The sequence below is a fragment of the Corapipo altera genome, unplaced genomic scaffold, assembly GCF_003945725.1.
Source record: "Corapipo altera isolate COAL_440 unplaced genomic scaffold, ASM394572v1 1b, whole genome shotgun sequence".
Taxonomy (NCBI): domain Eukaryota; kingdom Metazoa; phylum Chordata; class Aves; order Passeriformes; family Pipridae; genus Corapipo; species Corapipo altera.
In genome coordinates, this window is record NW_020884881.1 from 15,725,213 (window position 1) to 15,739,072 (window position 13,860).

The 13,860-nt window shown below is 45.5% G+C and overlaps 1 protein-coding gene across 1 annotated transcript in view; it reads right to left on the minus strand.

Annotated features, from left to right (window-relative positions):
• KIAA1324L (KIAA1324 like) overlaps positions 1–11,909 on the minus strand; it is a 102,230-nt gene extending 90,321 nt beyond the window's left edge. The window contains exon 1 of the mRNA XM_027639871.1: positions 11,586–11,909. Coding sequence (XP_027495672.1) covers positions 11,586–11,714 — 129 coding nt within the window. The 5' untranslated portion in view covers positions 11,715–11,909. The remainder of the gene's footprint in view (positions 1–11,585) is intronic.
• Between the last annotated feature and the right edge of the window lie 1,951 nt (positions 11,910–13,860).

Consider the following 13,860-nt stretch of genomic DNA (forward strand, 5'->3'; position numbering starts at 1 on the left):
CAGTGGACGCTTTTCTGCCAATATTATGCAGCATTTTATTTGTTTGCTGACCAGATGGCTGAATATTTTCAAACAGGAAGAAAAAAAAAAGCAACTCATAGCAAATAAGACCTTTTCTTTACAATTTTTAGCTGAATCTTCATTGATATTCAACACTGGAAGTGTTACATGGTTTTATGAATATACCATTTTGAAAGGAAAGAAAAAAGACTAAAAAGAGACTGATGACACCTGTAACACCAGAGGGAAATCATGTTTGGGAGGTTTAGCTCTGGAACTTCTGCCTGTCTTGCAACCACTTGTTCCGAGATAGGACCATGCCCTTTGTGAGTACTTAATTGTCTTATGTGTCTGAAATAACCCTGTTCATTGAACAAAGCAATATCTTAAATCACAGCCTGACAAGAAAAATATGTAACCCTATAAACTTATGAGGAAGCCTCATCCAATATTGCCCTCCTGGGCTGCCTCCAAGCCCACAGAGTCCATTTTCACCACAAGAATAACTAATAAATAAAAGCAAGGAGAAACTAGCAGCCCAAGGCAGCCTGATCTAAGTAAATGATGGAGAAAATAGATCTTAGATTTAACTTGGCCATGAGCTATATTCAGCTTCTGGACCCTTTTCTGTATTCATGCTGCTAACTCCAGTTAAAATGATCTCCAGCAGCAGGGTCTAGCAAAGTCCTGCTCAGTGCACAATTCTTCTGAAGTCCAGATTTACCCATGGGGTTAAGGTAGCTTCTTAGGCAGCTACAAATCCAAATTTTTTAGCATTTCTAGTAGCCAGATAGTGCCTGGAGCTACAAGCTTCCCTCTTGCATCAAATAAAGCCTAGGCAAGGTATGAGCTGGGGGGTGACAGCACTAGGCAGAGCTTTGTCTGTAGCCCCATTAATCCCTCTACCAGGGGCAGGGTAATTTGTTATTGCATATTACCCTGAATCAGTCAAATCAATCAGCAGTGACTCATCAGCCCATGGACTGGGGGAAAGGCAGAAGAAGGGTCAGATCAGAGTTTTGCTCAGGTACAGTCCCTCGGCTGTCCCTTGCTATCGACTGCACCCAACACGTATGATCCGGTCTAGGACACGAAGAAAGAAATGCATTCATAGCTGGTTTACCTGCCTGGGCAATGCAGTCAGCCTGTAACCACGTACACTGGAAGCCGACAGGAATTGTGCACCTGCCTTTTTGCCACGGGAAATTAAATCCAAATGCAAGGTCTAGCCCATTTGACAAACAGCTGCAATACATTACGAGCTGATCATTATAGGCAAGCTTATATGTGAGAGAGTGTGTGTGTATAGACATATATATATCTCCTGCATGTAAAATAGACAGAAATTTACCCTGGCATGAGCTTGATGTTATTTTTCCCTGGATAGGAAGGGACTCTGCTGTGTAATAAGGCACCTTTGGTAGGAAGCCGCTACAAGACAAAACAATTAAACTCTTTATTCAAAAACAGCTCACCAGAACTATGGACCAAGACTGTACTCCTGCTGCATTTCCCTTTTAATTCAGCAGATCAGAGGCAAAGATTTAGGTCCCTTCTCCATAGTAATTAGGTCACTGCAGAGAGCTACCTGCACCACTGCGATGTCCCAGCCTTATCAAAGCACCCTCACCCCTGCAGCTTACAGAGTGCTGCAAAGTGACCTTGTAGGTTGTGTAACAGCCAATGTAACTCAGTTACAGTGGAGATTGATTCCACTGATGGGTCCTTATTTTACTTTAAATTACTAAAAGCTGAGCATCGACCTGGCAAAAGCCAGCATCCCCCTGTAGTCAGTGGAAGAAAACAGGCACATACAGCAGAAAAATCACACCACCCTTCCAGGATGATAAAAATTAGTCTTTACAAATTGACATTTAAAGTTATACAGTTAAAAGTGAAGTAAGTCCTCTTCATGGCAGGAAATGCTGGTTCTGCTCTGGGCTCAGCCACATCCACACCATCAGGATCCCATGCTTGGACTATGCATGGATCACTGGAGCAAGGTTTCTCTTCACACTGATTTTCTGCTGTCCTGAAGCATGAGGGTGCTATGTGCCCTTCTCACACGGTTGATGTTCAAGTAACTGTACCCAGTTACAGTCATGCCATGACAAAACTGCCTTCACTCCGCTTTACTTCTTTACTACAGGAATATAGTGGATTTGTCCAGAGCTTCTACTTCAGCATCCCATACTGTGTCAGCTTCCATGGCCAAATTCATGCCAGGGAGAACACTGACAAACATGGGAGTGATCTGGACAGCTCAAGGACCAGAGTTCTTTAGGTCTGTCCTGTTTAGCAGGCTGGAGACTGCCTCTAAGAGTAGGATATCGCCCCAATAATTTACTTTTATTTTTAGCATGTGTGGTGCCCAATGAGGCAGTTCCAGGTCTTCCCATCAGACTACCTACAGTGTAAATGCCAAATTTAAATAATGGAAAAGTTTGTTAATCAAATTGTACTTTCAGTAACGGCCACATAAAACCTTCCAAAACCTTGAGTCAGGCATCATTGCTTCCACCCCATCAAATTCATACGACCTATTTAAGTGCCACAGGACCTTAAAACACTGTGCAACTTAGCTCCACTTCATTTAACTTCACAGATTTTCAAAGCTCACATTTTCCACTCTTCTCTGCAATAGTGAGGATCCAGCTTACCTTTTCTTTTCCCCCACCTTTTACAATCAAGGCTGTGATTCCTCCATAATCACATGATGAGGCTTTAAGGAAATCTCTTCCCTTGTTTAACAAAGCAGTGCAAGAGATTAGCAGGTCAGTATCTCAATGGCCAATGCTGCAAACCAGCGGCTTTTTTTTTGTTATTTAAAACCTGGAACTAAAAAACAATGACTTCTCAGTGAAGCCAGCAAAACATTTAAGTAGGGTTGGCTCTTAGTGCTGTTAAAAATACTGCAAAACTAAAAGATATAGGAATTGATTGGTTTTTACACTATGCCTCCTCTTAGCTGGAGTGAATGGGAATGTGATCATTGATCACAGCTATTTCAGCAGCAGTGCAGGGCTTAGTGTTGAACTATTTTTGAAACCAGGTCTATGCATCCAAAAAATTATGTCTTGACACTAATAGGACATGTTGCTTTGGTGCAGGCTTGAGCAATGCCTCAGGATTCACTGCCTCTCTCTGTGAAGATGTTAACATAAAGAACAGCGGGCTTCCAGCTAAAAACCAGGAAAATTCAGAGTCTTGGTGTTTCCTACATTCAGCATTAAAGCCAGGCTTTAACTGGCAGTTACTCTGTCTGATCTTCTGGAAGAGGAGAGTGTTGGCCTGGGTTCAGCTGTTACTTGAGCAGTTCTAAGGGAGACAGCCATTCCCCTACTAATCAGGACACCTGACATTCATCACAAGGAGAGACAACCTGTTCACAGCAGGTCTGCAGGTGAAGAAAGGTGCAGCATGATGAGCTGAATCATTTCTCCACTCTAGTTCCACCATGCAGCCTTCCCCCAGCATCCCTGAGATGAACATCAGCTCATAGTCCCTCCATGCAAGCATGAATCCTGCTTAAAGAAGGTTGGTTAGGGGCCCTCATTCTTTCCTTGCAAGAAAGTCTGAATTTTTTAAAAATTGGATTAAATAAGACCAAACAAAAGAAAGAAGAAAAGAACTGTCTTGGGAAATCTTCTTTTTTTTCATTTGCTTTAAGGAACCACAGAGCTGGAGATAAAAAGCAGCTTACCAGAAACAAGCAGCATTTGATCAGCACTGTTGACCTGCCAGCAGGAGGGAGGCATGGATATAAAAGCCTGGGAAAAATCAGCAGTCATCCATTTCTGACATACATCTCTCAAAAGACACGGCACCACCCAATGTGTGTATAAGACACGACCAGCCTGTGTGAAGATCTTCCTTTGAGAAACTTCAGAGAGTAAGTACAAAACCAGAAGGATTTCACACACCACAAGAAACGCTGTGGGAAATTAACACTTTAAGCATCAACAGCTGAGGTCTACATCACCTTTACCCTTCAGTTTGCTGCTAAAAGTCACCATTCCCGTGTGTTTTAGTTTACTGTGACAGTAAGATCAATTTAGACTCTGATTTCTCTGCTATTAAATGTATACTGTATTTTATCAAGCCAGCAGCAACTATGTTAACAGCATCTTCAGGTTTTGCACTCCCCATCACTTCTCCTTCTAGCTTGGTTATCTAATGCAATTCAATTTTCTGACCATATTCATTACACCAAAAACACCTCTAAGCATGATCAAGTCAGTTCCAACCTCAGAGGGAAAGTTCAACCTTTCCCCAAAGCAGGTTTTCTTCATCAAATTGGATTATAAGATTAGCACTAGTAACCCACATTGGTAATTATCATACAGAAAATAGCTCTTCTGACTGGGTCTACCCTGGTAACTAGAAGAGGGTCAGGGATCTGTCCACACTCATGGACTGTCTCACGTTGTTTACAGGAATATCTTCTTCTGATGTTCTGCTTCTCGGCAGAATGGGCATATCCTTTTAACCAACCCCAAATGCCCTGAGCCACTTTCCTGGGATTATCATTGGAAAATATTTGCACCCCTAACATGGAACAAAATCTAACTAAATGAAAATTGAGCTACCCAGGATTGTCACCACCAAATTATATAGTTCTTATCACTTTTTGTAGGTACTTTCCAATAGTCTTCATGTATCACCATAGACTATCTCTGTTATGTTCTTGACCATGAAACACTAACAGGTAAGAGAGGTTAATCCCATATCAGCAAGGGAAAATGAGATGAGTAGTTTGTCCTCTCTTTCTGGCAGTAAAAATTGACTGTCAACGAAATTTTCTAGCTGGGAATAGCCCGTCATGGGGAATTATTATTCCTTTTATTGAAAACATATCTTACAGCCAGCAAAGAGACAGCACTTGCGTCTCTGAAGCCAGAGCACAACAGAGACCAACAAACCAGTTCCTTCAAACCTTTAACACATATCTCTCGTTTTCTTGTTCCTACATCAGGAAATACAATCCCCTTGCCATTATTTCAGTGTGAATCCAGGCTAGCTCTGCCTGACCACAATTTTATGGTCTAGAAATAAAATAAGTGGAGACCAGACTTCTGCCTTTGAGTGGGTCCCAAAGCTTCCTGTACCACGTCTATCCCCCCAGAGACTAAACACTGAGTCATCTCTGCCACTCACCCAGCTAAACACTCTCTCTTTTCTTTTTTCTTTACTTTTTTCTTCTTTTATCTTCATTTTTCTTTTTTTTTTTTTTTTGGCAGGTGAGTTTTCAGCCGAATTAGCATTTACTCTGACTCAGCACAGTGACAGGATCGGCAGCACCAACACAGGGGACCCAGCAGCTCAGCTGCACATGTCGTCCTAGATAATCTCAAATCAGCTCTGAGCCTGTGTCCCAAGTGCACAGTGATTACTGTCTGGCACTATTTATCAAAGAGACTATCACAATGTTTGTGAAAGAAGGTCATTATTAGATTTGGCTAATGTTTTCTAATTGAAAGGGGTTTGTTTGCTTGTTTGTTTTAAAATATAGTTTTAAAAAAAAAAAAAAAGGTGGGTGTTAACTATTTCTCTCCTTCAAAACCAGAGGTTTTCATTCTCAGAAGACTGAAAACCAAAACTTTTCACTACCAGCAGTCAAAATCTGAACATATTTTCAAGTCCAGGATAAGCACTAAAATATTACCAAGGGGTGGTGGAGGGATACTCTTTCCTAAGTAGGTGTGAGACTTAGGGAAGATACAACCATGCTGGAGAACAGCAAGGGACCTTCACAGCAGCAGCCCCTAGAAAAGCCTTGGCAACGTCTGGGAGACACGAGGGACCTGTTCCCAAACACTGTTTCTTTCCTATCTCAAGTATGAGGCATTCAAGGCTACCTTTCTTTTTACCAACCCTTATCTGTTCTTCACTTTCTAATTTTTTTTTCTACATAGCTGGTGCTTGCCACATCCTTCAGCAGGCATTGACAGCAACCTCCACATATGACACGGAGAAGCCAGTTGCCCACAGACTGAGCCCTGCAGGCCTGAGAACCCCTGGCTCTGCCTCCCTGGTCCTTGCAGGCAGTGGGAGCCCAGCCACCATCTTCAGTGAACACACAGAAAGGCTTGCAGCAAAGGTTCCCTTCATGTGATTCCAGCACTTCTGACCCAGGCCATCATCTGCCATAAAGCATAAAGCAGTGCACAGTACTGCTAAAGCTTTCCCAACCAAAACCTAGTGGGAAATGTGGCCTGGAGGAGGCAGCTGACAGCCCAAATCACTGCATTAACCCCTCCTGGTGCCTGGCTTGCTGATGGTCCTGACCCATCCACCATGCATGGATGGGTCAGGAATCCCAGCAGGTCTCCCATCCTCACTCAACCCGAGCTATCTCACACTATGGAGAAAAAAAGGGCTGAAAATAAAAGAAAATAAAAACATGAGCTTCTTTATAGATGATAAATCTCATCCTGAATGATCAAGTGATGTCTGATGGTGGGAGAAATGCAATTTTGTGTTGGTTTAATGGCTACTTCTCTTTTGAGTTTATGGCCTGTTACAGCAGTTCCACCACGACAAATTTTCTTATTCTTGAATCATTACAGCCATGGCTCCCTATGCAATTTTTTGAGAGCATCTGTCTTCCTTCTCAGGTTTAAATTTCTGACATCTCACCAGTTTCTCCTGTGCTTCTCCTCCACCCCCCACCTTGGTCTGCCTAAGTGTTTCAGTGGGGATTCTTTCTCCTCTGGTACCTGTGTTTCAGCATCTGTCTCCTCATATTTTGTGCACATGTTTACTCTCCATCAACTTTATTGTCAGCAGTTTTACAGCACGTTTTTTGCTCCTCTTTCCTCATCTTTATGACCCTCCATCACCATGGAAAATGGAAGCTGTACATTTCGCTTTTCCCCACAAAGACACAAATCTGTGTAGCAAGAGGTGACAAAAATAATATGGACTATCTAAGAATCTTTCCACAGCCTCTTCTGCTGACTATGAGCTGTTCATAGATTAAGAGTTTAAGATCTTTCAAGGTGATTAGAAATCAGGGAATACAATACTAAATCACCCCAGCAGCTGGTATAGATAGTACCTGTTCTTTTGCCAAAATAGCCAGTGCAGATGCTTCACAGAAAGGGACAAGGGTACCAACAAGGGACAGCAAGGCAGCCAGTTTAGGAGAATTTCTTTCTAGATGTTTAACAATGAGCTAATCTCTTCAGAGATTTTAAGGCCAGCAGAGACTAAATGAACCTCACAGATCAAGAGGTCCCAAGAAGTTGTTTACAATTGCATAAAAATAAAAAATATTACCTTTTAACAGAAATAACATTTAGCCTTTCATGTGCACAAAAAACCTTTTTATTTCTATCTCATCCTAAAGATTTGCATCTCATTATTTTTCTGTGCCCTATGCATTAATGCATATTCTTCTCTCTTTTCCTCCATCAAGCTATTCCCTGCTTACCTAGACAGCCCCACCCTTTGCTGTGATCACTGTATGCTCATTAACCAGCTATGGAACAAATAAATGTTCACAGTTCCTGAGTACTAACGATAATGCACAAAACCACTCTGACATGTTTGATTCTTTTCTTTCTTTTTAGTCACCCATTAAAATCTTTTTCACCATCAGCACATGGGCTGCCTCTGCAGAGCCATCTGCAATGACCCCAAACCTTTTCCCAAGCAGGTACAGTTCACTTATGACATAAGAGTGTTTCAGACTCTCAGATTCCTTCCAGCAGACATCCTTGCCATGTATATTTGGAGACAGGCTTGCTGGCTTACGTAACACACTTCCAAGACTGACATGTTTCTCCCCTCTATCCATGTAAAGACAGAACTTCACCTTGCTTCCCAGGTTGCTTAGCTCAGTACCTACTATCTTGATTTAATGTACTAATATACTTAAAATACTTCACACCTAATTCAGACACACCCCATTTTTTAACCTTTTCTCATTACGAAAACTGGCACTATTTCAACACACCTAATCCACCATGCTTGACCTAATTTCAGGTTCATACTTCCCCTTCCTTATTAAGACTTCCTTGCCTTTGCCTTGCAAATGATTTTCTAAAAGACTTTCATTTTACAAGAAAATTTCTTATATAATTTTTGTCTTTTCCAGAAGTATTCTAGCAGACTAGTACAAAAATACTTTAAAATAAAGTATATTTAAAAAAATACTTTTAAATAAAGCATTTAGCATTACACTTTCATTTACCTGTCTACTGAAACATCAGGTAAACCATGCAATGTATCAGAATCATATTTATTATCAATATCAAAGTCATGTATTTGCTCTCAATCTGCATAGTAATTGAGAGTCAAACAGGGATGTGAAAGAAAACATCTCTGCCAGCAGCTTGGATACTCCATATCTCTCTTTGCAAGCGATTTGGCTGAATGGGAGGTAAGAGAAGGGTAACTAAGTGGTTTTGGTTTTTTGGTTGATTTTTTGGGGAGGCTTTTGGAGAGGGGGTTTGTTTTTTGGTTGGTTTTGGTTGGTTTTTTTTATGATTCCAAAAACAACATAGGGAAAGGAAAGAGGAAATGAAGAAAAGACCCATTTAGGCTGAGTATCAGCTAAAATGTCCTAAAAGCAAAATCTGCTCAGATTTGGGTGAATCTCTGGGAGAAAGCTGAATAAGACTCATTCAACTGGGAAAGTTCAGAAAAAGCACCAAACATGGGAACATAAGATGTAACAAAGATTGTCCCTGCAGCAGCAGGGAGACAGGCATGAATATCTGATTGTTTCCAACATAACAGACAAATGTGTATTTAATGGCAGTGAAAACCATGAGTGTCATCAATTCCACTCAAAGTCATAAAAATTTATGCAACACATGAAACCTTTGCATGGGTACCCCAATCATCATTGTCATAGCAAAAAGAATTCACCAAGCAGTTATTTTTCTACCACTGTCCTAATTTGAGTTACCAACTCACCAGAGGCACAGGGTACAGCAGTGGGTCTCTCCAGGGTCTGCACCCAGAGGTACCCTGGCCATCCAAGCTGAGCCCACCTCCACCTCTTGGAGGTTCACATGGCTCACCTTCAGATTAGCTGCTGGCCCTGGAGAGCTCAGGGGGAGCTCACGATGTGAATGGTCATCACAGCCTGGACTGAACACTGTTACACCAGAAGCTTACGGCTGTTTCAATTTACTCCAAAAACTCTTGGGAACATTCATTCAAGCTGCTTGTACGTTTGATTTGCAGCACAAACACACCTTTCCTAAATCCAGTGTGCTGAACTACTACAGTCCCTGATGAACAAACTCAATGACAAAAAGGTTTCTGGAAAGTGACATTGCTACACATTATTATTTTTACTGTCTATGTAATCGGAGCACCACGGAACCTCAGGGATAGCCAGAGATCCCAGTGCTCCAAATGCTGTACCAGTGCTGAAATCTCACAGACTGGTAGATATCTGTATTTCTTATAGCAGTGAGGGAACAGAAAAACAAGCTGTCAAGAAAAGAGGAGGGAATGTGCCGATAAAGGAAAGACGCCCTACAGATTCAAAATCAACTACCTGCTAGTGCATTAAGCCTTGTGTTTCTCAAACCTTTTGGGTATAAAAGAACAAGGTATCTACTAAGTCTTTAAAGGACTGCAATACCCTCTGACAAGCTGTGCTTTCTTATTGCACAACTTCATTCCTGCCTGAGTCTACCCAGACCAGAGACAATCACCTTGAGAGCTCCAGTGATTTTAATGAAAATACACCCAGGTCACTCAACTTGGGCTCAACTAGGACAAATGGCTAAGTTTGGAGACTAACACCTAATAGCCATGTTTTATGTGAAGTATTAACTTCTGTTCTTCCCTTCTGTAATCAGTTGATCTGCTATCCTCTTTCTTTGCAAGCTCCTCTCTTTTTCCTCTCTCTCCATCCGGACATGTTTGTAATTGCATTTTCTGGGACATACAGTTGCATGGCTGCACACACACCAGCACAACTAATGCCCAGCTTTTTAACCATGTGAGTGAGGGCTGTCTCTGTCTCAAAGAGTATTCAAACAAAGTAAAACAACATTGTCCATCTCTCTGAAAGAAAAGCAAAAGCACTCGGGTCCAGATCCAAAGGGATACAGGAGTGGGGCTCAGAAGAGAATTTACACACCAAAACCCCAGTATGTGATGCTCAAAATGCCATCTCTCTGCTTTCGGTACCTCTATGTGGATTCAGCTCTCTGTCACCTTTAACCATCTGCAGAGGCTCATTTTTTGAAGCAAAGGCTTTAGGATGAGATCTGTTTCCCTTCACTAGCTAAAAGGGGAGAAAGGTAATTTAAAGCAAGTGGCTGCATAAATCCCCCTCTCTGAGGATGACCAACATCTAGGAGAAACCCACCCAAAGCAGACATTGGTTTGATTATCCCACATGTCCCCCTACTGCAAGATTTCCCACTCTAGGCTAGCACTGAGCTCTGTTACCTGTAAGACAAAAAAAGTAGATTCCACAGGTAAAGAGGGACCATTCCCCGGGTCAGGGATGCCTTCTTTCGCCACAGATAGGAGACACGGGGTTCTGCACCCTCAGGATATCCCACACTGCAATGGCCTCCAAGCATGGATCAGGACCCCTCACCAGCCGAGTGCTCCCCCCTGGCTGCAGTCACCCACCCCCAAGCCGCTCTGAGAATATACAAAGTAGTTCTCGCTAAACGATGCAACTGCAGTATGAGAGATGGAGAAGCTCTGTTCCCGGAGCATCCTCAGAATGGGTGGGAGGAAGAGGACTGATTGCTGTTAACGCACTTACAGGTTTCTGCTTGCTAGAGCAGTGCCCCGGCCACGCAGGCAGACCTGTTCGGTAAGGTGGTACCCAGCACTCACCCCTACCCCGTTTAATACACAGGAAAGACCCACTTGCTCTTTAAGAGCAGCAGAGAGGATTTCCCTGCGTGGAGGAGTGAGGATGGAAAACCTGGAACAGAGCTTCACGAAGCCCTGGTCCCCTCCGCCGTGGATTCTCGGGGGACACGCGGGGCTGCGCATCTCTGTCCGTCCGCCTCAGACCCCGCATCCCGCACAGCCGTGCGGAGCGCCACTGCTCTGAACATATCGAGTCCCTCCTGGTTCGGGCTCTGACAGCAGGAAAGAGGTAGAAAGTTTCTCTCCCCATGTCACACACACGGCTCAGCCCAGGACATCCTGGGCTGACACGAGGAGGGGGGCAGGACAGCTTCACACACCATCCGTCCCTTAGTCTCCCCCTCTGCGCTGATATAACATGTTATTTAGAAAAACAGCGAGGCCGGCTGCGTCCCTCTGATTTGGAGAGGGGCTTCTGATATTTCCATGCACCAGAGGGAACGGCGATAACCGCGAGGGGGTCGCGACCGACGGCCAAGGGGGACGCTCTAGCGTGATGAGGGGGGGCTCGGCCGCCCCACAGAGCCCCCACCTGCACCGCAGTGGAGAGTCCTTCCCCGTGGGTCTGATCCCTCTATCGTCCCACGAACAACCTTGGGGGGGTCAGCAACAACCAGCAACACCCCCTTCCTGGTGCGACACCCTCTTCCCCAAGAGGTGCAAACCCCCTCCCCCCGCCCTTACGACTGGGGAAAGCCCCAAGAGGAGGAGGAAAATCTCACCTCTTGGCAGGGCGGCAGCTGCAGGGCGGCCGCCTGCCAGCCCAGCAGCCAGCAGCACACCCAGGCGCTGCCCGCGCTGCCCCGCTCCGCTCCGGCCCTCCGCATCCTCAGCATCCTCAGCAGCAGCATCCTCCTCCTCCCCCGCCGCGGAGAGCCCGCGCACCCCTTCCCGGGGGCGGGGGGTGGTGGTGGTGGGAATCACCGCGCCCTGCTCCTGCCGGACACGTCGGAACCCCGGCCGCGGGCTGCCCCTGGCCCTGTGCCCCGCCTGCAGCCGGGCATAACCCCGGCGCTGCACGGACAGAGCGGCCCCGCCGCCCGCCCGCCCCGGCAGCCGGCACCGCCAGAGCGGGGAGGAGGGGCCGGCAGCGGGGGGAGAAGGAGGAGGAGAGCGAGGAAGGCCGGCAGCGCAGGCGCACGCTGCCGAGGCTGGTCCAGCCCCGGCGTGGCGAAGGGAGCGCGAAGCATCCTCCGGCTGCATCTCCCCAGCCCCAAAAACTCTGAGGTGGGGGCGAAACCCCGCAGGCACCACCGGGAGCCTAGGCCCTACTGGGGAGCACGGCACCACCTCCCGGCTGGAGTTCCCGGCCCCAAAGGCTGCGGGGTGGGAGCGGCACTGGAGGGTGGAATTCGGCCCTGCATCCCCTGCCGTCCCCTGCCTGGCTACTGGCACCCCCGCTCCCATCCCTGCCCATGGCAGCGCCAGGCGGTGTGAGCTGTTTGTACCCGTATCCCTGCTCCTCCGGCGCTAACTAAGGATGTCTATGTCCCCACTTCGAGGAGGGATCCCACCAGGCGAAATGTGCGCTGGACAGTTCAGCTGCTGGCCAGAGCACGGAAGTGAACCTGCTCCGTGAGATGGGGAAGCAGCTTATTCGTGGCTCGACCCAAATCATTATTATCCCCAGAATTATGTACATTTCTCCCTTGGTGGTTGCCTTTCAGTTCGGATTTTGTCTCCCCTTTCTCAGCAGTATCCAACTACTCATTCGTAATGAAGTGTGTGACTGCCTCAGGCATTGACCGTCCTCTGCTGCCTTGGCATCTCTGCCAAACCTGCTCACTTCCCTGCTCCTTCCTGGGTCTTTCTTCCTTTCTACCTCCTCTTATCTAACCAGCAAACCCCAGTAGAGATACAGGGCTGCTCATGGCTAGCACAGGATGTTCCTGTCCCTATTGATCCACCTTTTCATATTCCAATACAGAGCCTTGGTTTTTTTAGCTCACTGAGTGACTTTTTTATATTTTTTTTGTAATTTTACTGCTGTTCCTGCTCACAGTGATCCAGATTTGACTCAGCCTTTATTCATCTCTTGAAAAGAGATGAGGGGTATAAGGGCAGAGTCAGATCTTTGCCTGCGTCATGTAAGCCCTCTCTCCGTCCCTGGCTGGTGTCAGTGCTGCGTCTGTATGCTAACACAAAAATGGTTCAGTTTGCTCATTTTATGTCATTTGAGACCCTTGCTGGAGCAGCCAGGAAGGGATTTCTTCGATGCTCTGCTAGTGGAGACAAGTTTGTTCTCATACCAAGCCTTGCTCTGCTTTTAGTTCTAGCTGGAGGAAGGAAAGTGGGTGATGGCCCCCACTGCTCACCAGGGTGCCAAACAAAGCACCTCGTGGTGTAAACTGGTACATGAAAAAGTCAAATTATCTTTCCAGAAAAAATGGAGAACCGGGTAGAAATTGTGCTCCTGCTGTATGTTTTGTGCTCCTGGACCAGGTAGGTCACAAAATTGGTCCCAAGGATTCGTTTCTGACTTTAACTGCAGGATAAAATCCAATGTCTGAAGAACACTGATTTCAGCTGGAGCAGCGGTTCCCTTTATTTTTGCTGAAATAAAACACACAAAGCTGCAGGCTCTCCAAGGTGTGCAGCAAGGGACTCACTCTGAAAATATACGGGGAAAAAAATATTGGTTAGATTTAGCATGTTTTTCATGCCAGAAAAATGGGTACAAGGTCAACTTGGAGAAAAATGCGCTTCTTGCTGCAGGTGCTGGCCTGGAATAAAAACTCAAGGTGGGAAGCAGACATGGGGGGCTGTTTGCACAATTGCCCTCTGCTGTGTGAGGGTTTCTGCCCTCCACATACCACTGATTCCCAGGGACTCTCAAAGTGACAACAGGGCTGACAGGAGTCAGTTCAGGTGAGCAGACCTCCCATACAGCTGAGGGATGGATGAGGAAAGGGAGTACCAGAGTGTGTTTTGTCACCCTTGTGCATCACCAAATTATTTAACCTTAAAACTCAGAATGGGAAGAAGATAATTTACAAA